Here is a 24,716-nt window from a genome sequence, read left to right as displayed (position 1 = left end):
AAGGGAAGATAAAGTCGCGTTTGGGCCTGGCTGACATAATCTTTCAACATTTGCACCGCACCATGCCACCTAGGTGCACGCCTGTGCTAAGGGGCATGGTCCCTCACTGGGCCTTTAGGCGTATCAGTTTGAGGTTGAGGCCTAGGCCAAATGATTTTCTAGGTACATTGTCCACAGTAAAGAGTACAAATACCCATAGGTCAGCTTATTTCGTCGCAGCATCTCATTGACATTCTTCACATGACACCACCCTCTTGGTTTCTCGCCCTCGCCTCGTCCACACTACGCTGCCAGTCCGTGCGACTCAAATATATAAACTCAATCAACGCCACCAGACCCAGCGCTAGGGCCACACCAGTCCACAACCCCCAGAGACCCCAGTGCTTGCCGAATGCCAGACCGAAGCTCAGCGGCATAGCGAAAACATAGTAGCAGAACAGTTGAACATACCCTCCGAACTCCTGCCGCCCGAGACCACGCAAGATACCATTGCACGCCGCAGCCAGGGCGTCGAAGAGCTGGAATGCAGCGCATAGCGGCAAGATTTCCGACACGATGCGGACGACTTCTGGATCCGAGGTGAATAGCCTGGGAATATAGTCCTTCAGCGTGGACAGAAGAGTGACATTGAGCACGCCGACAACAATGGCCGCAGAGAACGTGACTTTCGTGCTGACTTTGGCGGCATCGGCGAGCGTGGCACCAATAAGATTTGCAACGCGCGTTGAGCCGGCGATGGAGAGGGGGAACGGGATCTGGAATGTGATCGAGGTAAGCGTCGCGAGGACAGATTGAGCGGCAAGGACGGTCGTGCCGAAATATGAGGCGGCAAAAGTCAAAATCTCAAAGGCCAGGACCTCTGCTTCGATCATGATAACACCGGGCAAGGCCAGTTTGACCATGGGACCCCAATTCTGCAAGGCCTTCTTGGTGAATCCGTTCCAGCACGACATGCCGGATTTGGAGAAGAAGCGGACGTATATAAATAAACCAACTGGAAGGAGGTTGTCGGTGATGGCGACCGCCAGTGGTGCGCCCACGAACCCCATTTCGAGTTGCCAGACAAACAGCCAGTTCATAAAGGCGTTGAAGGGCGCACAGAAGAGGAGGACGTAGAGTGAGGCCGAAAACAGACCTTGTGCTTGGACGTAGCGCTTGCCTGCCTCAAACGCCGCATAGCCCGGTGCACCTGCAATCACGACTTTGAGGTACAGACCAGCAAGCCTTGCGACTTCAGGTTCAGGGACGATGACCAGCAAGATCTTCTCGGCGAGTACCCAGATGATGGCGATGGGGATACTGATCGTCCACAGGAAGAACACCATGCGTTGCATTTGGAGGCCTACCAACTTCTTGCGGCCAGAGCCATAGGCTTGCGCGCAGAGTGTGTCAAGCGACGTCGCTAGACCTTGATAGATTGCGTAGCCTGTGATGTTGGCGGACATTGAAGCGAGACTGACGGCACCAAGTTCAACAGTCCCAATGTGGCCGACTGTAAATATACTGGCCACTGTCAAGGAGTATTGTAAGAGGAAAGTCACCATCAAGGGAGCCGAATAGCGGGCAATGACCTTGGCTTCGCGTTGCCAGGTGGTGTGGATCATGCCAGCAGCCACGGCTTCTTCCCATTTCGCTTCGATGTTCTTCGCATCGGCTTGTCCGCCATACGGCAGGCTTGGATCGCCCAGTAGAGGGCTAACTTCAGACGCGACACCCAGTTCGCCGTCTAAGGCTGGTGTAGCTTCTTCATCTCGAGAGACCTTGCGGTCGCCGCCAGGTATACTAAATATGCTTTTCTTTCGGCCGCCATCTTCTGCTTGGGGGTGCTTAGGTGGGATGATGTTGTTGTCTCGGAGGAGACTCCTTTCCTCCTCTAACGCTCTTTCTCTCTCAAGCCTGGAGAGTCTTTCATGCTCTGGGAATGGCCGTGGGAGGACCGTGGCTCTGTTCCCTGCGCCGGCGAAGCTGGGTCGACGATATGATCCCACAAACGAATACCCTCCTGGAGCAGACGTGGAAGGTCGAAGAGTCGAGCCTTCGGACTCGGACTCGGATTCTGCAGCTTCGGAATCGGTGTCTTCTGCGAGATCTCGGGCGAGCGATGCTTGCGCAATAGGAGAGGAAGTAGGTAAGGAATTCTGGAACACTCGACTCGCGCGGCTTGTGAGGCTGGTCACTCTTTCCAGAGTGCGGGCATTCTTGGGATGAGTCATGGTGGGACAATTCGACGATGCGGAAACCGGGTTACTCCGCTATTGTTCGAGATGGGCAGCTCGCATGCTCAGTATCGCCGAGCACGTTTAGATGGGTGTATACATGTAGTGCGACAACGATTCCTCATTGCAAAGACCGCACCAGGTACTGAACAAAGAGGAGGGAAGTTGGAAACATGGGGATTTTGGACTGATAAAGCTTGCGAAGGGACCCTGCACGTCGGCCATATGCGATGGCCTTTTGATCGGCTGCAATGGCCACATCGGGCATCGGTTATCAAAGGCGTCTGATGGCGTGCACAGGCTAATCAAGAGGCGAAACAGCACAGCAGCAATTCGAGAATCCGTCCTGTCGGCTCCATACCTGGAGGAGAAGAAGAAGATAGATCGACAGACGCTGTTGTGAACATGATGAACCTTGGCATACCGGTATATTCACCTGTTCGGACTTTAGGTAGTGATGAGGACGAGTTGAGTGGTGTTCATCCGGGCGTCGATAGGGTTCACTAGGCAGCCTTGTGAAGGCTAGTAGGCTACCTGACTTAGTACCAGCCTTGTCGTTCGGGGCTGTTTCTAGGCGAGGCCCTCGGTTGTCATCAGCCGACCACTTACTGTACCACTTCCAACGTCCGATGACTGAAGCAATTCATACCTAGATATCTTTCAGCTTCATCGCATCTCATCTCATCTCATCCCATTCCATCCAATATTCCACGACTTAGCTCTAATTATTATTCGACGTCCAGGTCATCTTCATTCATTCCTCTGCTGGACTACTCCGTACCGTACCCTCTTTCGAAGAATATCAAGCATTTCCATCACCCGAAATGCCCGCTACCTCAACAGCACCGGCCTCCCCCGAGGACGACTGGCATATCCTTTATAACCCCTTTCGCACTTCGATCAACGTAGACGAGTAAGTCCACATATGAGTCAATTCTGCGCTTTACCACTACTAAGCATTTCAGGACACATCCTTCCAACCCGGTCAAGCTCTTCTTTCTCCAGCCGCTTTGGGCGCCGTTATTGTTCTCCAACACTTCCTCAGACGCACGCGACCACTGCGCGAACGAAAGGACGTTCCTGTCGTGGCTTCGCCTGGCTGTCTACATGGCCGTGGTCTCCGTCGCCATCTTCGTCAACTTCCATCTGAAGCATCAACCTACGTCGCTCGAAAAAATGCTTTCGCATCCCCTGGGCATTATTTTCTGGGTTCTCTCGCTCGCCTGTCTCGTCAGTGGCATGGCCAACTATATGCGCACCGTGGCCGGGTATGCCGGGAGACGTGCGTTGGTTCAGTCCGGCATCAAAACCCAGATTGTCTTTGGCGTTGTGGCGACAGCCATTGTCGCAGCATGTGGATTGTTCTTGGGTGCCGAAGCTCAAGCTGCGAGACTCGGTCGTAGGAGCTGATGGACAGGCAAAATATCACCCTTGAAAGAGTATCATTCTATCCATTGACTCGCACTTTTCCTCCCTGGTTGGACCGGTCCCAGTATCTTTTGCGACGCAGTATTGTACATTTTCACCCACGTCCAGATTCGCACCTGCGTTGTCGTGCCCCTTTTCGGAATGCTCAAGGCCCACCGTGCAGCGAAGCAAATGAGTTTTCCCGGCTCAACTCGACCCAGCTACGCAGTACTGAAGTCATGTACCATCCGGATCAACGACTAGAATCAATTGAAAGAGCCACTGCGAGCCTCATTGCACTGTCACAACCCATCCCTCGTCCACGACTTCCTCATCTCTCCTACCTCCCCAGATCACAAACACGTGTCCTCCTTGATCATTCCAGACGTCACAGCCGAAGTCGTACAGTCCTTCCGGCCAACCGCCGCTAGACTCCTTTCCTATTGCGCTGTCGCCTTGGTGCTGTTGAGTCTCCTTCTTGGTGTCCTCTTTGGCCAGCTCACATTTCGCCCAGGTATGCTTGCCCGAGTCCCAGGAAGTCTTTGCTTTGCTCACCATGTCCCGCACTTTGTCCTTGATGCTGGCGGCCGAGGCCTCTTCGGACTGTATTTGGAATGACCAGAAGTCGTTTAACCCACCAGTCTTGAGCTCCCGGCCCATGAAATAGACCAAATATTGTCGACCGGCGCCCGTGGTTATAGGCACAAGACCAGCGGAAAGTCTGGGCATGGGGAGTTGAGACGCATTGGTGCTCGCGCTGCTGGTGCCTCCAGGACCACCCGGGTCTGTCGCTTCTGTGCCGAAACTGATTACTTGCCACTTTCCGTCGCCCTTCAAGCCAACACCCAGCACCGATGCATCGTTTGTGTTTGGACCGCCAGGGAGATTTGTGTTGGGATGTGGATGAGAGTCATGCTCCGCGAGTTCTAGATACATCGCGCGTCCGAAGCCGTCGCCGAGTCTCCATAGACGTCCATTGACATAGGCAATCCTGCCCTCGTTGGCTATCTCGGATGGCCCTGGGTCAGGTATGTCCGGTAGACGAGTCCATACTCGTGCTCCAATATCAAATGCCCACGTGTCTCGCAGATCTGTATCCAAAGATGCACCGCCTGGAGAATCAGAGCTGCCGCCGTGGATGAAGATCGTGCCGTGGGCGTCGGTCGTTGGGCCATCTGGAAGTGAACCAGGTTGTGGATGTGGTGAGGATGTTGCCGTATGATTTGTCCTTGGCGGGGGAAGACCTTCGCGACACTTGGATGGGTCGGCCGTCAGGATGTTGTAAGTGTTGGTCAAAACATCGAAAACCACAAAGTGGTCCGACGATTGTGCAGGTACGTCTTCTGGAGGTTGATCGGATGTCGAGCCTTTGCCTCCCCAGATATACAGCTTGTCGCCAATTGCAGTTGTTGTATGACCCGCTCTGTTGAAGGTGAACCTCGAGCTGCTAGTTTCTTCAGAGCCGTCGTGGGGTGCAAGCGGACGGTTGTCGTTTCGGTATTGGGGTTGAACATTCTCGACATCCTGGGGAGTCAAATCTCCTTCACCATCTGTGGACGAGGCAACTGGTAGAGTGACAGCGAGAACAGTGTTGTCGTCTTGACGACCACCAATGATGTAGGCTTTCCCTTTGACGATATTCAGAGTATGTCCTGATCTTGCCAGTCCTTTCTCACTGGTTGGGAGAGCTATCTTCCGAAAGTTCAGATGTAAAGGCGCCGTCGACCTGGACACTGCCAATGCACCGACTGCGGCGCCTTCGACGACTGTTTCTGCCGCATAAAGGGCTGCTGCTACTTCTGCCATGGTCGCTGCTTATGTGGACTGCGTTCAAAGGATGTTGATGGCGACGTAGTGTATCCTAATTTTGTCGGAGCTTCTCATCCAGTCCACCCTGTCTTCAAGTCGTCCATAATAAGTCATTTGAAGCCTCTGTTGTTACAACGACGGATGATGTCATGCTCAGCAATGATGCAACAATAGTACTACTAGTAGTATCTGAAACTGAAATGAAGCTCGCGAGATGAGGATGTAATTCACCATGAGAGACTTATCCTTGAGGCATGTAGACGGAATAGATACTGTTCATCGGCCACTGATGCGCTTGCCTGAATCTCTCGGGTGTCGCCTATTTGCTTGACTCAAGATGTCTTCATCGTGGTAGACTACCTACCTAGCTAAGTTACTGTGTACGTGAAAGGTCGACTATCTTGATTCAGCCTGTGTTTACCCCTGTCAAGACCAATTCAGCCCGATGACCTTGAACCGGCTGCCAAAACCTGCTTCAACCGCGCGCGCAAGTCTGAATGTTTCATGCCCTCCACACCTATCAAGTGCCAACTGTGTGTCACACAGAACCAAGCTTGTGGGTGGAAAGTGTCACACAGGACGAAGAAAGTGACTGGTACTATATAATGTTAGGTACATGCATTGCTGTCACTGGTTGTGGTTGTGCCTGCATCATGCAACTGACGAACGTGGCGCATCTCGACTTCACTTCCCATCACCTGCAAGGTGGCACGAGGACTTGTTCACATTCATCGTGGCGCTTGACAAGTGACTTCACAAACCTCGACATATCGACATTAAGAAGCATGAATGATCGCAACACTTCAAATTGACTTGAACGTTTGTTCTATTCTACCATCCAGCCCCGTGACTACGACGCAGCTGCCACTTGACCTTGGCCTTACTGGCCCTTTCGATATACGAGTTGAACAGCGCATTCTATACGACCTGAACAGCACATTCCTCGCAAACTGCGACTACTACTACTTCTCTACAAGCTCTTCGCAAGAGAAAACCTTCCCGTGTATATATCTCATCTAATCTCCTCCACCATCCTTCAGTCCACTCCACCACGTTAGCCTACGCCGCCCAGGATGTCTACGCCCACTTTCCTAGCCAAATCTTCAGCAGAAGAAAACACCACTCCTCTCGACAAAGGAACCTACACTCCATCTTCGCCCTCCGACCTCCGTAGCCCGTGTCCCATGATCAACGCGCTCGCAAATCACGGCTACCTTCCTCACGACGGACGAAACATCAGCGCCGCCGACTTTTCCTCCGCCATGTCCCTCGTCGGCCTCAGTCCCTTCCTAGGCGCATTGTTCAGTAACGCCGTCTTCCTCCAACACCCAACTCCTTCTGCACCAAAACCCTCGTTCGTATCCAGACTCCGCGCCATCTTCGCCAACCCCTGGGAACTCCTCCCTCACCGTCTCGGCGTGCTCTTGCCCGGCCACCTCCGAATGCAAACGGACCTTGCTGGCCGCAAAGTCAGAGTCCTCAACCTAGACCAACTCTCCCTCCATGGCGCAATAGAGCACGACATCTCGCTATCCCGCCGGGACTTGGCACAGGGCGACAACCACACCTCTCAAGCCGATCTGATCGAACAAATCCTCGGTGCGTCCTCCGACGGCGGAAAGACATTCAGCATGGACGACCTCTGCGCGCTACGGTGTCGGAGGATCGAGACCCAACGACTGGAGAACTCCGAGTTGCAATACGGCGCGTTCGAGCACGAACTCGGATGTGGCGAGATTGCTCTGCTTTTGAAAGTGTTTGGCGATGGGACGAGAGTGAGGTGTGACTATCTGCGCGCATTCTTTGTCGAGGAGAGGTTGCCGGTCACGGAGGGCTGGAGGATAGGCAGGCGCTCATGGTGGAGGGCGTTGGGGCTCGTGGGGTTGAAGTGGACGGTCGAAAAGGTCAAACGCAGAATTGGCAGCGTGTGAAAGGAGTATCGACCAAAGAGACCTCGCGAACGTGGGATGTTTTGTCCGCTCCCTAAGAAACTGTTCAATCGGGTATCGTGTATGCATATCTTTCTGTCCTGCTGTGTGCTGTTTCTGCGCCTGGAACGCCTGTTGCTGCCATGCATATGCCCATCCCTCGTTCATCCGCCCGCATGGTTGACAAGCCCCGGAACACGCTGTGACCGCCCTAGACAAGCTCAGCTCCGCTCAGCTCACTTTACTTCTTCTCGGCCGCTTCCAACATCCTCCTAATTTGAGTCTCATTGGCGACCTCACTCAGCTTGCCCTCGGCCATCTTCTCCCACCAGTCAAACAGCATCCCTTCACAGATCAGCCTGAACCACGGTGTGTATTTCAACGCCTGGTCCTTCCCACTCCGCGACTCGACGTCCTTGAACATTTGCCGCAACTGCTCAGGACTGACCCACCTCGTATCCTGTACTTCATTTTTATTAATGTCCAAAGTGACGTCGGCCTCGATGAATAGGATATAATCGATCTCGTGCTCGCCCCATTTCCCATCCGACGGCGCGAGGTAGTGTATCCTTGTGAGAAAATTGAATTTCTCAATCGGCACTTCCGACGGCTGGATGCCCAGCTCGTGGTTCAATTTGCGGATCGCAGCGCGCTTGGCGCCTTCGACGTTACTGACGAGATCGCCGTGGCCCGTCTCGGACGGGTGCGCGAGCGGGTGTGAACAGCATGTGTTGGTCCACATGTCCGGGAACGTGATCTTTTCAGAGGCGCGTTGCTGGAGGAGCAGTTTCTTGGTTTTGGGGTCGAACACGAAGGCCGAAAATGCACGATGCAATAAACCCTGGTTGATGTTGGTCATGAGGTGGCAGGCCTTTTTCGAGGCCGACCCGATGGGCATGTCGTTGTCGTCCAGGACGATGCATACTTCGTCCATCAGCCGGATTTGTTCTTCGTCGTAGCCGGCGAGATCATCGGAGGAGTTCGACGAGGCGTCGGGTGTGGCAGTCGGTGCCATGTCGGCGCCAATGAGGCGGGTGTGCACGTCGGGAAAGAGTGTAGTGACATTTTCGCGCGTGATGGTGGTCATCTTGACGAAGGACTTGGAATGACTGTAGCTTCGCGTCAGCGTTAGCAGTGTTGGGTCTTTAGTAACGAGTGTGAGGAGCAATGTATGCAGCTGGTGGCGGGGGTTAGAAAGATGGGACTGAGACGAAGCGATCGCAGGGCGAAGGCGGTGAGGACGAAAAAAATATCGCCCTAGGGGAAATGCGAGGTCACGTGTCAGGGGTAAACTGGCGAGGCCGGGCGATGAGATGGGGATCCCGAGTGGGTTGACCACTGCCTCTTTACTCCATATCTCATGTCAATGTCCGGTGAATAGTGCTACCTTGTTTGTCATGATTGAGTCCTCTTGATTGATAACATAACACATCGTCGCTCGGCGCTCGTCTTTCTCAACCGTTTGTGAATTCTCCGGCAAGCATGTTTCTCGCACTTGCGCGAATCCAGGCCTACTCTTTAGGGTCCTGCTGTAGCCTGCTGTCCACAACTCGCTGCCCAAGCTCAAGAATCAATCCTTCCTTGCATGGTCCCTGATACCCCTGCTGGGGACATTGACATCTTTGCTGGCGGCTCTTATCATATGCCATTTCGTAGCATGTCAACGTCGGGTTCGATATCTCAGAGCACCGTTTTCCGCCTTCATATCGCAAAGCGCATTTGTTTGAGTTTTCGACACCAAGGAGTCTGCTCTCGAATTACCAGAACGGTCTGACGATCTGCTTCTGCTGTACAGCCTGAACACCACTTCCCTCTCCAGATATCTGGCGTTGTGCTCGTGAGTCTCTAGAGGCAAGGTCTCGACAGCCAAGAACCTAGTCCAACCGCGACGGTCTGGCCAGCTCAGTCCGATCCGGGAAGTGGACATTTTGCTCTGCCACAGTGAGAAATCTTCGTGGCTGGCATGAATGAAGATCAAGCTCAAGTGAAAGTAAGCGTGATGGGTTTCAAGCGACATATTTTGCATGTATTGGCAATCATCTTGGGAATCCACAGGTGCTCGGCAGCCGCAAGTCCAATCTGCTCTCACCAAACGTGGAAAGAAGTCGAATACAGCGATGAAGTCTTTCTCAAAAAAGTGATCGTGGCCCCAAACTTCACCGAAAGCAGAGTCTTGTCTAAAGCTCTTGTATATCAGCTCCAACGGGCACACTTGAATGCCAGTCTCGGCCGCCACGCAAGCGTGAAACGCCTCTTTCAGCTTCAAGTCACTTCCTATCCAGGAAACACCGCGTTGTGCACCATGTAGGAAGATAAACTTCGTTAGAGACGGAAAATAGCTGGCCAGATTGTCCGTCTCCTCCTTAACAATGACCGGGACTTCAGAATCGAGGACGACCGTTCTGACCAACGCTGCCTCTTCTAGTGGCATGAAAAAGCGCGATCTCGTGCTGCGAGGACTCCTAATCGTGTATGGTGCCACTTTGAGGGTAACGCTCTTCCATGCAACATGCTTCAAGAGCTTGCTGTTGTGCAAGGCTGAGCATGTATGGAACAGACCGAAAGGGTTGATAGCCGCTCTCTGGTAATGCCAGTCCCGTTTGAGTCCCACCGTCGATTCTGCAAACAGAAGGTCGACTATCATCGCAAGCACCTCAGTTGGTAGGTCGAGGAGCTTTGCCATTCTTGATGCGCTTGCGCCTATAGCTTCATGAGTTGGTCGGAATGGAGACGTGGGCGCAGGCGAGGCTGTATTGTTTTGGGTCTCGGAAGAGTGTGAAGAGTCCGAGTAGAGAGGAGGACTTGAGGGCTGATGTAGAGTTTTCCCTTTGGAGCTGGAGGATCAGTGAAGGACGAATGCCTGAGAATTTGGTGTCATAGTATAAACAACTGAGATGAAGGTGAAGACGAGATGAAGGGCAAGTGAAAGCAACAAAAGACAAGGAAGGCGACCACGGCTGGAGAAGTAGCAATCCTTCAAACACCAAGGTGCCGATCAGGATTCGAGCCTCTTCAGGATTGTTTTCAGGAACCAAGTGAGTGATATTGCAAGCTCAAGAAGCCAAAGTAGCTCCCAAACGCCGCATTCTAGAATCCCACACGAACCATGGACATTGCGCGACAAGAACAGACGTCCTGAATTCCAGGGCAAGCCGTATTGATATCCTTTCTTCCTTGAGGACATGTTGTACCGAAACTCGAAACCCATACTCCTCGCTAAGCTCTGAATGATGTAACAATTGTCCTGGATTGCTCCGGCAACTCTAGTCCCACCTGAAGAGTCCACTATACACTGACTTCTCCTTCTTCTTCTGCCATTTCGGGGCCGGAGTTGGAGAGTTCCTTAGCAATATCATTGGTGTCAGTCGTCAATTCCTCTCTCCCGCTCGTCTCTTTGACATCGTTGTTCTTGATATCGCTCAAAATCCGTTCAAAATAAGCTTTGAGGGTTCTCAAGCCTCGCAAATACCCACGGTCAATATCCTGCGGATGAGCTGGTGGTGCTTGTGCATTGGGTGGAAGTTCGTCTTCGCCGGTTACACAGTTGGCGAAATCCACAATCTTGATGTCGATTGGCGGTGGCCATTTCTTGCCCTCCTTCTTCTTCAGTTGAGCGATGTCAACGCCATTCCTTGCCGCTTCTTCAGCTTCACGAGATTTGTGCGGCTCGGCATCGTAGAGCATGAGCAACGAACTCGCGTAGAATCGGTACCCAGGTAGCCGTCTGACCATGCTCTCAAGCTTAGAGAGCTTGTGCAGGATCGTTGGTATATGGCGTGCCACACTGGCATAGCTGACACCGTCATAGAGAAATCTGGTCAGAGCTTCTCGAAATTCGCGCCCAGCTTTGAGATCACGGCCGTAATACTTGTCCTCGTACGACGCCTTCTGCGTTTTGGAGTTGAAAGTCTGCATTCCGCATATCCTGACACCCAGCTGCTGAGATGTGGTCATCTTACATTTGCGCCGTTGAGACTCCATCTTCTTTTTGGTGGCTTCGACCCCAAATTGCCTGGTTCCCATTTTCAAATCTAGCACGCAGGGACGGCCCATACCGCTGGTAAGATCTTCCAATAGAATGAAATACGCCACTCGATCGCCAGAGGTCGACGATTGCGCCTCTTTTGGGTTGGAAGGAACAGGACTAGCTTCGTCCTGTTCTCTTACTTGTGAGAGACCGCCCGTTCGGCTGGTCCATTTTTCTGCATCGTCTGCCGTAACCTTCCTTTTTGCAACATTTGGAGCTTGCGGTTGCTTAACGACGTCGCCGGCACCATCAGTCTTATGGTCCTGGTCCATGGCGAAGACGTCGGCTCCAGTATCTGGACCAACATCTGTAGAGTAAGCCTCGTCTTCAAAATATTCAAGATCGGGATTCTGCTTCTCGTTGACGGACATTCGCCGCCGGCGTAGACCCATACCAGAGTGACGCCTCTTCACATGCGCTCTGCTTTCCGCACTTGAAGCATTTGAAAGGTCACTCCCAGTCGTCTTGACATGTTCAAGCTTGTAATCTTCATACGCTGACGCTGACGACGAGTACACGCCTTCTGTGCTTTGCTCAATCAAAGAGGGTATTTTGCTAATGGGAGTTGCCTGTGGGGTTTCAGTCTTAGAGGATGGCTCCTGCCGTGGTTGGTTCAATTCTTCGTCTGCCTGCTGGTCCCTCTGAGGTAGTGAATTTACCGAAAGATTGCTTCTTCGGCGACTACCATGACCGCCCTTCAGCCTTGGCATTGTGCTATGTGTATGCAGATGGCGGCGGTAATACTGGATTGGGGGTGGTCCAAAGACTTCCCGGAGAATTTTGTCTTTCAGGCCTTCATTGACAGACGTATTACCCCAGCTATTGGAGTGCTCCGGCATCGACGGCCGGATGAGTGATCTGGGATATTGCGTCTCGTCGTGCACCTGTGCACTCGATACGTCAAAGTCCTTGCTGCGGCGACGTCCATGATTTGGGTCGGCACTTCGCGGTCGTTCCGGTAGCACGAAGTAGTCTGATGGGATGATGTGTTTGTTCTGTTCCAAGATAACTTGGGGGATACTGCCGATCTGTTGTGAATGGCTCACTATCCGGGGTTGAGGCATCTGCTGAGTGACTTCGGAGCCTGCCGCTGGTAGGTCTGATCTATTCACGTCGGCTGACTGTACCTCACTCGCGTCAGAGCCATTAGTTCCTGACTTGTCTGTTGCTCCCGAGTTTGCCGCTTGTTTGGGACCTTTCGAGAACGTTACGTTCAAGACCCCAATATATCTGGGAAGAAATTTGAGCATATCCGGATGTCTGTGCTCGATCCTTTCATAGAACTCATTCTCCCTGTTGTTCAACTGCTTACAGACAGCCCGACGGGAAAAGCGAAATATCGTCGAATGACCTCCAACTTGATGCTTATACGGTTCAAGAACGACTTTTGCTCTTGTGTGAGGCACGCGCGCCTCACTCGGCTTCCTTGAAAGTGTGCTTCGCTGAGTGGGCGTGGTGGACATGTCGTCTGTCTGGCTTGTCAACCCATATTCATCGCCTGATTCGAGCTCCGACTCTGAAGCGCTGATGATCGCACTGGCGGGCACTTCTTCGACTGGCGAGAGTGCTGGAGACGGTAGATCTGACTGTGTTTCATCTACAGGCCGATAATTTCCATGAAAGAGCTTCTTATCATTCTTGGACACCACCGAGATATCGATGTGCTCAGTAGCTCCCGGAACATCGACTGGTTTGTCGGTAGACAGAATTGTGTTGACGCCGGGTTTTCTCGCTTGAGCCTTCTTGTCCGCCACAACCTCATCTGGAGACGTGAAGCGTTCAATGTCCTCAGGCGAAGGACCCGGGTGAGGGTAGTACACAGCCGCAGAGATATGCTCCTCTTCATCCTCCCGTGGTCCCGAAGGCTTGCGTGGATCGCCTGCGAGGGTGGTCTCGGTCTTCGCACCTTGAACAGTCTCGTCTGTCTTCTTTCTGCGATATGCCCCTCTGATCTCTTCAAGCAAGTTTGAGGGCACATGTGGCTGCTCGGCCAGGTCTTGCTGGCGGTAGTATGGATCATGCTCATGCTTGAGCGGAGGCACTGCTTTGGAGTCTAAAGCTCCAGCCTGACCATTTGTCACTCGTGCGTCTGGAGCAGCAGTATCGAAAGAGCCACTCGAGTCTCTGAGTGAAGTCCATCCTGCTACAGCATCTTGAGTGGCAGGGGTTGCAGGCCGAGAAGAAGACTTTGAAGCTTCTCTGCTTTCAGCAATCTGACGACTAAGCTCGCCAACAACGGATGATGGTCTTTCAATATCAGAGCGAGGATCAAATATGCCCATCATATGGCTTGCCTTTCTGCTGCGAGCTGTCCCACTCGACTCTGGGTTCTTGACGGTAGCCTCAATACTCTTTTCCACATGTTGGCGTCCACGACTGACACTGCGTTCGGTTCGTGACCCCTCTTTCATGACCGCTCTCATAGAATCGCCCCTGTCCACTGATCCATGAGAGATGCCTTCGTTGTGAGCGCCATACTGCTCCTGCCTATTGTGCTTGGTATCCTGACTCCTGCCACCCCGTCCCTCCATGGAGTCGACGGTAACATGGAACTTCTTAGTCCAGACCTGACCATCCGAGGGTATTCTTCTGAGGCCTTGTATAGTGCCCGACGATGATCGAGAGGATGGGGATGGGAGATCTTTGTCCGTAGAGGAGTCTGACCTTTTCAGCCATTCGAGGGTTCTGGAGGTTTGGGGTCGAACAGTCTTGGAGGTTTCTGGAGGGGAGACGGCTCGAGCAACCATGGTCGACATGGCAAGGGGCACCTTCCGCGGTGTGCTCGGCGAAGAAGACTGTGTCAATCTTTCTGCTGGAGAGGAAGGATCGCTCCGTGGTGAGACATAATGGTCGGCAAATATACTATCTCTTTCTGATAATGGAGGTGTCTGCTCGGCAAAAGTGATTGCCCGGGAGATTTTGTACGGCGGGCTTCTGCCATGGTACGCGTTTTTCCCCTTCGTCCCCCGTGATATGGCTATAGGTTTTGAGCTCGACGAGGGACTTGAGGTGGTTGAAGAGGAAACGGAGTCATGGCGGAGAGGGTGTCCATTTACCGTCGAGGCTTGCGCGGACGGTCTTCCGGCGGGAGCGCTATTTGACATGGGGAGGACATTTGGCGAGCCGTTGAGAGGCAAGGGTATTCCAGGCGTGTAACGACGATTCGCTGGGAGAGGTCGATTTCGGGGGGTGGAAGTGACAAGCGATAGGGCAAACCACGTCAGGCAACGCTGGAAGAAGCAACGTGTTACAGGGAAGGCTCAAGAAGAGGTACAAGCCCCGGAGAGGCGGTCTGGGTGGTGAAAGAGAGATCGTGAGCGGAGGAATTGAAGCACGTGGAGGAGCGAGAGGCTCAGTATCGCGGTGGAGGATTATTCGGTGACGAGGTGTTTTGAATGGCTGATCGACGGTGCTGCGCACGGATATCAGTGGTTGTCAAGTAGGGCGGACAGACGCAGTTGAATGTTCTGTTTCTCCCTAGGCGATGACATGCACATGGGGACAATTGCTGTTGGACGTCGACTGGGGGATTCTCTTTTCGAAGCGAGATACTCAGCGCAGGTGAAGCGGGAGGCGAAAAGATTCAAGGTCCTCCACCTTTGTCTTGTGCGACAATGACATAAGGCAAGAAATCCCGATTCCAACAACTGCACTCGACGACTGTCCAAACAGTCCGCCTTTCCTGTCAACAACGTCCCCCAGCGCATCAACTATCGATCGACGACCGCATTGACTTCAACTCTGGAGACTCTGTGCGTATCCCTACACCGTTATTTCGCAAAGAATGTTCCGGGACAAGCGTAGACCTCGCCGCTAGGGTCTGCAGGCAGTTGCACCCCAGGCTCTCCTTTATGGTTGACCAATCCCTACACGCGATCTTCGCACGTTGTGTCTGCTGCATACTTAGAACAACTACCGGGCTACGGAAGTCTCAGGCCGCATACACTGTCGTCCACCATCATTGAGCCACGTCGTCGGCCCGGCGCTGTGGCACTTCATCCTCGATGCAATTCGGCGCGGACCTGATCATCCAGAGCCAAAAGGCACAGAAAGCCCCCGCAACGACAAGGGTTCGACGGGGAGAAAAGACATGAAACACACAAGATCATGAGGTGGCAAACATCATCATACCTGCAGTGCTATTGTACGACAAAATCTGGCCCTCAATAGCCGCACTGATGGACTGACAATGCTGCATCGGCGCTCGTTCGAGGCCATCCAAGTTGCCCAACTGTTACACAAACAATGTCTGGCCCACCAAATCTCGCTGAAATTCCACAGCCTTTCCGCATTTCGGCAGTCTGTCTCCATGCGACCGCAGTTGCCATTTGACAATCGACCATGTATAGATTGTCACCATCAGGGCTCGGTGTTGGCAGATCAGGATCCTTGCTACAGAAGACGTTGTGTAACCCTGTTCCAGAGTCTTGAACCCGGCTTCAACTGCTCGGTGCCCTTCGATCAGTGCTTGAAGGACCTCATCTGCTGTATGTCTCCACAACGCCGTCTGGGTATATCCTGGTGCAAAGAATACGACTCGGTATCGTATTGCTCGAACAATTATCGGTAACCGGAAGCGAGAACAGAACGTTGGCTGAGTTAACTGTTCACCTGCCATCCTCGGGTTGTAGGTGCCATCTGTCCCAATGCCATAAGCTCGCATGATAAGATTAGCGCGCTCGTCTTCTGGGAGGTCGTTCTGCTCTTTGGTGGAATTGGGGCGAAATCGAACAGGTGAGAACATGTGGCTTCCTGATGATACCCTAGCAATTCTCATGGCCCCAGCCGGAGGGTACTTGGCTGCTGTCCATGAATTTCAATAGGATGAGGTTGACAAACAGGGAATGGGGGTTACCGTTGGCCGCAAGTTGCATGTCGATGTTATCCACGCTTTGTTGGTGATCCTGAATCCACATGACACCTGCATTGCAAACCACAATGTCGATTTCCGGAATGTCGGGGCATTTTCATAATCCGCTTTGCGGCTCGCTTCACCGAACACTGACTGAAAGAATCGAGGTCAAGGTATTGGGAATGAACTCAGGATACTTTGGGCGAGTTTATCTATCACGCCTGGACGTTGTTTCTCATGTCCTCAAAGGTTCAGGTGGGCTCCCAGCTACCGAGCGGCAAGTGCCTCTGTAGTACTCTGGCTGAGGCCATACATGAGGAGAGACGCGGTGATGAGATGATCTTACCGGTGATATGTTCCAAGAACCTTGCAGCAATTTCTGATGCTTTGCTCGAGCTGTCGAACTCGGACGAATTGCCATGTTCGCAGCGATGTTCCTGAATGGCTTAAGATGATGAAGAAAAGATGTATGTGACAGCTTAGACCTCGCAGAGGGAGTTTGATGTCTTGTTCTGCTCACCTGGGCACAGGCCTGTCCACGTCTTTGACGCATTGTCATCTTTTCTTCGGCTACTCTTCGCAATTGTTATTTGGTGTCAATTACTGCATAAACAGGCCATAAGGAGGACTCGTCGCCAGAAGTCGAGATGAATGCATGTTTGCAGCCTTCGGATTAGTGCTGGCTTAGCCACTGGTGGAACCAATGATATTCTATGAGGCTATTGGTGATTCAGAGTGGCAATAATGCATGGTCTCTTGTCAGTTCCATCTGAGCTTGGCCTGAAGCTGGACATAGTCAAGTCTAGGCAGAGGCATCATGCTGACCTGCCGAGGAGCCTTCAAGATCCTGGGCTGTCTTTTAAGCAACGTGTGCTGTATTAGCCACCACCAGAAGTAGAGCAGTAGTAGCATGAGAGCAGAAAATTGAAGCCTAGAGAATCACTTGCCACGGCCCACTCTGAGACAAGGGCACGTGACGGGCTAATCACTATCACGTGACTTGGCGCGATGGCGCGGACTTCCAACACGCGTTGCTTCGCATCTAGACACCATCATTCACCCAGGTCGAAAACAATTATGTCATGACTTGCCAAACGAGTTCAGTAAGCCTGTTGAACTGATGCCTGCCGAAATCGCGGATTCAGACGCTGAATCCGACTTTAATTCGCCCGTCAAAAATACGGTGGCGAATGACAATGTGGCCGACCAGGTTGGCAATGCGGATCCCAGTCAAATCTCATTATCACGATACGATTTCGACCAGTTTCTAGACCCTACGCAAAGGCTTTCTTCACTGTCGCCACATCATGCTGATGGTGCCCCGACCGCAAGTGAGTTGTTAGCAGGTCTACCGAGCGGCAGCTCCGAACTTCAAATGGCCAGAGGTCTCAGGAGCACTGACGAGAGCTCCTCTGCCGCGCACGGGAAGAAGAGAGCGCACAGTGCCTTCCAAGATGGCTTTACGGACTTATCCTCCAACGATACGACCAAAGTTTCTGTTACAAAAAGAACAAAAACTTACGCTCACTCATCCAAGTCTCGAGGCACTTTACAGGACGTCGATTTGTTTGCTCCATTAGACCAAGTCGGAGGACCTAGACCTGGCATCAGTACCGGATATCAATCTTCAAATGGATCTGGCGAGAAAACTTCTGGTATTAACGTTGATCTCTCCCTCGGCTCCGGTCATCCAAACACAGCCCTTAGTCTACTCGGGCAGTCTTTGACGGGTTCCACACATCGCCTATCAACTTCTACGGCATCGATGGGTCGATACGAGTCTATCAATTTGGATTATCGAGGGGCAGGTCAAGGACTTGATGTCAATGCGAATCCTTTTGGTTCTTTGAGTCAGATATCAAGTCACGAACTCCATCATCCGGAAGAAAGCGACCATTACAATAATTCGGATCCAAACCATGAGCCACAGATGGCCCTGGACACAAGCAATCTTATGTTTGAGCGTTTGGACGGGAATATGCCCGATCAGGCTCTGTCAGCTCTGTCTCAGTCTTCACCCTGTCGGCCACTGTCGGTCAATCCATCTAATATCATGCAGAACGACGGAGCTATGGCTGATATACTCACCGAGGATGCGGCTCTTCATGTGGAAGAAGTTGCATTGGCGGGTGCCGAAACCACAGGGCCGATCGACACAAATGAGGCGGTTCCGGAAAAGCCTGCCCCAAAGAAGCGAGGACGGAAGCCGAAGAATCCTCGGCTCGCCTCGAAATCTCCAGCTCCAGGAGCCACGGATGATGTGGAAGAATTCGTCCTACCGGATCTGCCACCTACGAACCGATCTCGACAGGGCACTGTGGACTCGGTCTACTCTCAAGCTTCTCAAGCATCGACCACAAATACCTCGATGAAAAGGCGAAAGAGAGGGAAATCAAAACAAGTTGCAGATGCAGCAGATCAGGCGATCGCAGCTGCTGAAGACTCACCCATGAAGCAGCCCGCAAATGGTTTGAACCTTAGTGACGAAGCATTGATTGGTTTACCAAAGGACCAGTACAAGCCCCGTCCAAGTCGATCTCGGTCCAAAAGGGTTGCTGACGAAGAAGAGCCCCCCTTACAAAACAGGTCGCAGCAGACTCCGGCGAAGGACAAGGCAGTGGAGTTTGAGGAGACGAAAGCTGAGACGCCATCAGGTGGAACTACAAAATTGAGCGCAAAGAAAGGTCGCAAAAGTAAAGTGAAGCGAGCGAAAACGTCAGCGGCAGCCTTACTCAAAAGAGGAGATCCTATGCTGAGCGAGGGTGAAGACGATGTGGTCTGGATGGACACGAAGCCCGCTCCCGTCAAGTTGGACCTGCCCCCAGATCTGAAAGTGCTCAAGAAGGAGACTGGAGCAGGGGAGAACGAGAAAGCCACAGAGGTAAACAAGACCCCAGAGGAGGTAACGTCGAAAGAAGACAACGAAATGAAGGTGACTGTTGAGATTCCAGCAGAAGCTAAGGATACCACGGCCGGTCCTAAGAAGCGAGGCCGAAAACCGAAGAAAGTCCAACCAGTGTCTGAGTCAAAGGTTGTCGAGGAACAAGATGATGATACCGAGAGAAGCCGGCCAGTTCTGGCGGAGAAATCTTCGAATGTACCAAACAACGTTCAAGAAAGGTCCAAGGATAAGGAGCTCAAGGCGCCAACAGTGTCACCTCTGTCGTCTCCTGAATCTGGAGCCCACGTCAAGTTTTCGGGAACGGAAAAGGACAATCCACCAGCTGCTTCCGGCTTGGCTACGCCCTCAAAGAACTCTGCCGATACCGGTGCTACGACGCACTCTCCGATCAAGCCAGCAGCGCTCTCAAGTGGGAAGAAGATCATTTACCGTGTTGGCCTGTCACGCCGACAACATATCCCGAGCCTGCTTCGCAAAGTCCAACGGGACAAACCGCCTCCGACAATTGTGGTTCGCAAGGAGAAGGAGAACAAGAAGAAAAAGAATGGAGACGATGATGAAGGTGAGAATCGGGATGAGCTGAGAGGCGCTGATGGCATGCTTGTCGAATGGGATTTCTAAACAGGCAATTGCTCTTAAAAAGTTATGGTTACGACCTGGCGTAGTTTTGCGTCGGAGTGAGATACCCTGAGGAGGTTTTATGTCTGCACGAGTTCTGCGCAGCGTGGGTTATGAATGGGATCCTGCCATTGACTCTGTGTACACAGACTGCAGCGATTGCGGTGTATTATATAGCTGATGAGGGTATTGTTTTCCATGCTCAAATGATTTCCGCCCTCAATCTTCGAGCTACCTACCAGGTCTTCTTTCTTAAAGAAGCTACGGAAGCAAGAGTGACCGCGATTGCCCACGTTTTGTTCCTTCCGTGATCATTGAAGCGATTGCCGTTATATCTTCGTTGTGAATGCGGATTTGTTTGCTTTCCCGTCTCTTTTCTTCCTTCAATTCTTCCAGTCAATTCTCAACTTTCCTCCATATCCTAACAGCCCAGTCTTCTTACCTCGTCATCGACCATTCGGATACTGTTGTCATTCACTAGCCAACAAACTGCAGGCATGTCAGAGACCTCAACGATGACCCCTATGCCTTCTCACCCTACAATTGCCCCTGGCGATCACAAATCCTTCATGGAATATGCTCTCGACCAGGCACGCCTCTCACCTCAGGCTCCAACCAAGTTCTGTGTCGGGGCAGTCCTCATCGACGGCGATACTGGAAAGATTATTTCCAGTGGGTACTCCTCCGAGCTCTTGCCTGACCTACCTGGCGATCCAGGCAATCTCCATGCCGAACATTGCTGCCTCATCAAAGCCGCCGAACAACAAGATATAGAAGAAACCAAAGTTGCAGAGATCTTACCACCAAACACTGTTCTGTACACCACCATGGAGCCATGCAATGAGCGACTGAGTGGATATAAGAGCTGCGTTGACCGGCTGTTGGACCTCAGAGACCACATCAAGCTTGTTTACGTCGGGATATCAGAGCCTGGGGCATTCCTGCCTTCGGCCGATGGTTGGAAGAGACTGGAGGACGCTGGTATTGAAGTCAGACGGATCGAGGGCATGCAGGATCGTATTCTGGAGGTAGCCACCGGCGGACAGCATGGGTGGAATCGGTGAAGTTTGTATCGGATTGTACTGTTCAGCGTTGGCTTGGAACTAGAACCGCACCGAAAGAGGTCGACATCGCTGCGCTGCACCATCTCAGACCTTTCATTGCAGCTAGGCGAGACCCTGCGTGCGTTGACGTGATGATACAACTTCTCCAGTACTAATTCGAGAGCGTCTCTCTTATGCGTTATGATAGAGTGTGAACGATGAGAAGCGGGGATTATTCTTCCTTTTGTCCACTTCCGAAAATGCCTCCTTGACTTTCCGCTATTGAAGTATCCAGACACTCACCCTGAGATATGGCTGACCCAACGTTCGATACCACCATCTGCTTCTCAAGTCCATCTTTTCATGTTGATCTTGCTGCACTTGATGCACAACATCCTGTTCACTACAGCCGCCGCTTACTTCTCTTCCGCTGCTCGTCCATTGAGCAACGGGATGCGCAACTTGCAGCCCTAAAGACAGGCATCCGATGTCTGGTCTCGCGTTGTCCCATTCTAACAGGCGATATTGTGTCTCTTCCCGAAAATGAGGCCATCGACGGGAAAGATGACTGGCGGACTATCGTTCCTGGACGAGCTCTGGAGCTGGTCGTCAGAGACTTACGAGAAGCAATGCCATCTTTCCAAGAGCTCGAGAAATCCAATTTCCAACCATCATTACTACCATACAGCCTCCTTGTACCCATTCCAGAGGATATTGGCAACGACCAGCCATTCAGTGCGTGCAAGATACAATTCAGCTCGATCGAGGGCGGCACGATAATCACGATTGCCCATTCACATTCTGTGGCCGACGGCTCTGGCACGAACGAGCTGATGCGCGTGCTCGCCGAAGAAACACGCCGCGCACAGGATCACCATTCATGGCCACAGCCCACGGCTGAAGCTGAGGCCTCGGACGATCTGCCTACGGGGATGGGCCTGGACCGAAGCTTCATGCGCAATATAACGAGCGATATACCATTCGATATCAACGACCACCCAGGATATTCTTGGAACCCAGAACCTGCACCACCGAACCATCCCTTCGTGGCGACAGCACCAGAAGTCCCTGTCCTTATACGGATCTGCCCGGCTGGCCTGGCGCGACTCAAGTCCGACGCAAGCAGCCGCGAGCCCAACGTCGCGTCTATCTCCACGCACGATGCCCTCGCCGCGCTGATGTGGCGCACCGTGCTGCTCATCAAGTCCCGTCGTTCTGACGAGGCCAAAGCACTTCCCCTAGAGACCAAGACAAGCCTTTTCATGCCTTCCGATGCGCGCCGACACCTGGGCCTGCAGACCTCGTACGTCGGGAACGCGGTGTATCAGCTTGCGGCCCCGCTCGACCTAGTTACGCTCCTGGGCCCGAGGGGGTTGCAAGACGCTGCCAGGGCACTCCGCACAGCGATCAACGCAGTCACGCCGGAAAAGGTCAAGAGTCTCATGGCGATGACCAATCAACGTTGGATTCCTTGGGCGTTCCTGAGCACGGCATGGACGACAGGGTTCCCAATGGGCACGGACTGGACGGGTGGAGAGGTGTATGCATATGATTGGGGAAGTGCGTTTGATGGAAATGGAAGGATAGTGAGCTACAGATACCCCAACGAGGCGTTCAATTGTGTGTTCCCTCGGTTGCCGGATGGGAGCGCGGAGGTGGTTGTTGCTGTGTTGCCTGGAGAGGTTGAGGTCGTGAAGGGTGTGGAAGGGTTCGGGAGGTATCTGGACGAGACGTAACGTACAAGCATGGCGGTGCGTAAAGCCATCCGAACTCATGAGGCCTCGGACGCCATCTGAGGGTAATGTAGCATACTCCCGTGACACTGTAGATTTGGTCTTTGGGGCATATTTGAGCTGGTAAACTGCTGGGTAGCTGCTCACAAGGACGCATCCGATACTCGCCGATGTGTCATCCCGCGAACTGGACACAAGTGGTGGTAGTCTCAAATGGCTGATGCTTAAACTTGGAGTTCGTCCTGGCACGATGATTCACGTCTCCCTGTCTCCGCTAGGGCTGAAGGGGCAGTGCCGTACCAATAAAGAATCCCGGTTCATTTTTATCGTGGTTCTTGTAGCTACATGTCATCTCGAGCATTATTGTTTCCGTCAAAGCAAGAAAGTGAGTACAGCACATACCTGAGCATTCCAATTGCCCCGGGCGAGAACATCATCGGCAACGGGTCGTCCATCGGATATTTCAGCCATCGCTTGACGAAGCAACGCAGTACAAGACCATGTGCGACCTGCACGAATAGTCAGCCTTGTTGCAGAAAGTATCACCATCCATGCTTGGCTTCTCCAAGTGCGAGCCATACTAACACGACGTCAATGGGCTTCTAGCTTGCCAAGGCCTACGAGTTGCTTTGCCGTGCTTTCGACATGACGTTCGCCCTCGAGCGTGAGTTCAATGTCCGTTTTCCCGACGTAGAGGCCGTTCTTGATCCCCTCCGTTTCCCCTGTAGTTGCGTACCTGTTATTCAGCTTGTTAACTTGCTTGGCTCGATGGACAAAGGCCTCCGGAAAATCATCAAATCCACCTATCATGACGCGCGGTAAAGACGCACGGTGTCGTCGCGTCTAGGTCGGAGATGACCAGATGTCGGATCCTACAGGAACCACAAGATTCCAAGACTCCACGTTCTGATGGTGTGGGTGTGCTGTTGATACTGCAAGAGATGACTCGAAGTATAAGAGAGATGTAACGTAGTGCATAGGCCCCGAGGCTAGGCAGGACCCAACAATGGGATGGCGGGAAGATCCCCAATCTTCAAAGTATGGGCTTCGGTCGTGATAGTAAGTGAGCTCCTTCGCTCTGTAAATGACGGGAAAATTGCGTTCTGGTACGAGTAACCGGTTGTTGTAGGACTAACTGCAGCAGAATCAAGCGTCGTAAGGGCTTCCGCCAATTCCTCATGAAATGACGACCTGGCAAAGAGGGATAGACGTGACTCGATGATACTATCAATGGACCGACACTAGGCTTCCTGTTCTTGAGCGATGGCAACCAGCTCTTCGAAAGCTAGTAACAGCTCTTCGGTGTAGTCACGCCGTTGCCGCAAGGCTTCTCGATTGGCGCCAGCACTGTCAATCCTGACTTCGTACGAGATCTTCATCAGCTGCCATCCACCATCAAGTTTTGCATACCGTCGAGGCCCTGCCTCATATCTTGGTGTTGCTGTTTCACGCGAGTACTCAATGTGAGATGTTCAGTCGCAGCTTGGCTGATTGAATCTTGTACCTTTCCGAGACTGATACCAGGATGGTAACTTGGCGAAGTTCGAGGATGATGTGATGTAAATCTCGCTTGAGGCTGAATGTCAGTCTGCCGCTTCGTTCTGAAGGCGTTACGAGTTTATGGCCCCCAGGATCATGTTCAGAGTCGCCTTCACTGAGCGTATATGTTCTTGGAATCCTTGGAAGAGCGTCTTCTCTCCAGCCCGCACGGCACTTTTGGCGATGATCTTTATCCTGCTTCCTTTACAAGCATTTGCGACATGGTCAAGCGCCTTCCCCAGATCAGTAAGATGGGCCTTAGCCCGGATTAATATTCGTGCTAGCGATCCGTGCTCGTTGTTCGGAGCCAATGTCCTTTGGTCTAGTGTATGGTTGACCTGGAGTGCCTGGAGTAGCAAATTCACTGAAATCCAAGTAGCAGGGGTCAGGTGCATCGTCTGCGTGTTCTTGCAAGCCCGGCAATCTGAACATTCATCGCTGGCTACGTGTCTACCGGCTTTTTAGCTGCGAAAGCACTTGACCCAGAATGTCGCCTAAATCTCATTCAATGAGGGTTGCGGACTTCCATGGCTGGGGATTCCTGCTCTAATTTGAGATCCTGCCCAAGTAAAGATTGAGCTTGTAGGTCAGTGGCCGGATTGCTACCTCTGGACAGCCAAGGTGCTTCGTACGGACATGAGT

At 52.5% G+C, this 24,716-nt stretch overlaps 11 protein-coding genes across 11 annotated transcripts; 6 read left to right on the top strand and 5 right to left on the bottom strand.

Moving 5' to 3' along the window:
- Window positions 1-127: 127 nt before the first annotated feature.
- On the bottom strand, window positions 128-2,402 carry PV05_00212 (uncharacterized protein). The gene has a single exon (XM_013465084.1). It carries the CDS (start codon window positions 2,211-2,213, stop codon window positions 237-239), a length of 1,977 nt encoding a protein of 658 aa, XP_013320538.1. The 5' UTR covers window positions 2,214-2,402; the 3' UTR covers window positions 128-236.
- A 446-nt stretch (window positions 2,403-2,848) lies between these two features.
- PV05_00211 (uncharacterized protein) lies at window positions 2,849-3,668 on the top strand. The gene is made up of 2 exons (XM_013465083.1): window positions 2,849-3,129; window positions 3,182-3,668. Exons 1-2 carry the CDS (start codon window positions 3,041-3,043, stop codon window positions 3,624-3,626), a joined length of 534 nt encoding a protein of 177 aa, XP_013320537.1. The 5' UTR covers window positions 2,849-3,040; the 3' UTR covers window positions 3,627-3,668.
- On the bottom strand, window positions 3,657-5,429 carry PV05_00210 (uncharacterized protein; the record flags this gene model as incomplete). The annotated part of the gene is made up of 1 exon (XM_013465082.1): window positions 3,657-5,429. The coding sequence occupies one exon, from the start codon at window positions 5,427-5,429 to the stop codon at window positions 3,915-3,917; it is 1,515 nt and encodes a 504-aa protein (XP_013320536.1). The 3' UTR covers window positions 3,657-3,914.
- An 841-nt stretch (window positions 5,430-6,270) lies between these two features.
- Window positions 6,271-8,570, bottom strand: PV05_00208 (isopentenyl-diphosphate delta-isomerase). The gene has a single exon (XM_013465080.1). The coding sequence runs from the start codon at window positions 8,445-8,447 to the stop codon at window positions 7,602-7,604; it is 846 nt and encodes a 281-aa protein (XP_013320534.1). The 5' UTR covers window positions 8,448-8,570; the 3' UTR covers window positions 6,271-7,601.
- PV05_00209 (uncharacterized protein) lies at window positions 6,506-7,363 on the top strand (the record flags this gene model as incomplete). Its single annotated transcript, XM_013465081.1, has 1 exon — window positions 6,506-7,363. The coding sequence occupies one exon, from the start codon at window positions 6,506-6,508 to the stop codon at window positions 7,361-7,363; it is 858 nt and encodes a 285-aa protein (XP_013320535.1).
- Window positions 8,571-8,795: 225 nt separating the features above from the next.
- On the bottom strand, window positions 8,796-10,043 carry PV05_00207 (uncharacterized protein; the record flags this gene model as incomplete). The annotated part of the gene is made up of 1 exon (XM_013465079.1): window positions 8,796-10,043. One exon carries the CDS (start codon window positions 10,041-10,043, stop codon window positions 9,021-9,023), a length of 1,023 nt encoding a protein of 340 aa, XP_013320533.1. The 3' UTR covers window positions 8,796-9,020.
- Window positions 10,044-10,645: 602 nt separating this feature from the next.
- Window positions 10,646-14,491, bottom strand: PV05_00206 (uncharacterized protein; the record flags this gene model as incomplete). Its single annotated transcript, XM_013465078.1, has 1 exon — window positions 10,646-14,491. The coding sequence occupies one exon, from the start codon at window positions 14,489-14,491 to the stop codon at window positions 10,646-10,648; it is 3,846 nt and encodes a 1,281-aa protein (XP_013320532.1).
- A 396-nt stretch (window positions 14,492-14,887) lies between these two features.
- PV05_00205 (uncharacterized protein) lies at window positions 14,888-16,969 on the top strand. The gene has a single exon (XM_013465077.1). It carries the CDS (start codon window positions 15,577-15,579, stop codon window positions 15,955-15,957), a length of 381 nt encoding a protein of 126 aa, XP_013320531.1. The 5' UTR covers window positions 14,888-15,576; the 3' UTR covers window positions 15,958-16,969.
- Window positions 16,970-17,311: 342 nt separating this feature from the next.
- PV05_00204 (uncharacterized protein) lies at window positions 17,312-19,976 on the top strand. The gene has a single exon (XM_013465076.1). The coding sequence runs from the start codon at window positions 17,360-17,362 to the stop codon at window positions 19,760-19,762; it is 2,403 nt and encodes an 800-aa protein (XP_013320530.1). The 5' UTR covers window positions 17,312-17,359; the 3' UTR covers window positions 19,763-19,976.
- A 298-nt stretch (window positions 19,977-20,274) lies between these two features.
- On the top strand, window positions 20,275-20,823 carry PV05_00203 (uncharacterized protein; the record flags this gene model as incomplete). Its single annotated transcript, XM_013465075.1, has 1 exon — window positions 20,275-20,823. One exon carries the CDS (start codon window positions 20,275-20,277, stop codon window positions 20,821-20,823), a length of 549 nt encoding a protein of 182 aa, XP_013320529.1.
- Window positions 20,824-21,113: 290 nt separating this feature from the next.
- PV05_00202 (uncharacterized protein) lies at window positions 21,114-22,538 on the top strand (the record flags this gene model as incomplete). Its single annotated transcript, XM_013465074.1, has 1 exon — window positions 21,114-22,538. The coding sequence occupies one exon, from the start codon at window positions 21,114-21,116 to the stop codon at window positions 22,536-22,538; it is 1,425 nt and encodes a 474-aa protein (XP_013320528.1).
- Between the last annotated feature and the right edge of the window lie 2,178 nt (window positions 22,539-24,716).

This window comes from Exophiala xenobiotica, assembly GCF_000835505.1.
Source record: "Exophiala xenobiotica strain CBS 118157 unplaced genomic scaffold supercont1.1, whole genome shotgun sequence".
Classification (NCBI taxonomy): domain Eukaryota; kingdom Fungi; phylum Ascomycota; class Eurotiomycetes; order Chaetothyriales; family Herpotrichiellaceae; genus Exophiala; species Exophiala xenobiotica.
The sequence above is the reverse complement of the archived record's forward strand: the minus strand, read 5'-3'. Positions and strand labels throughout refer to the sequence as shown.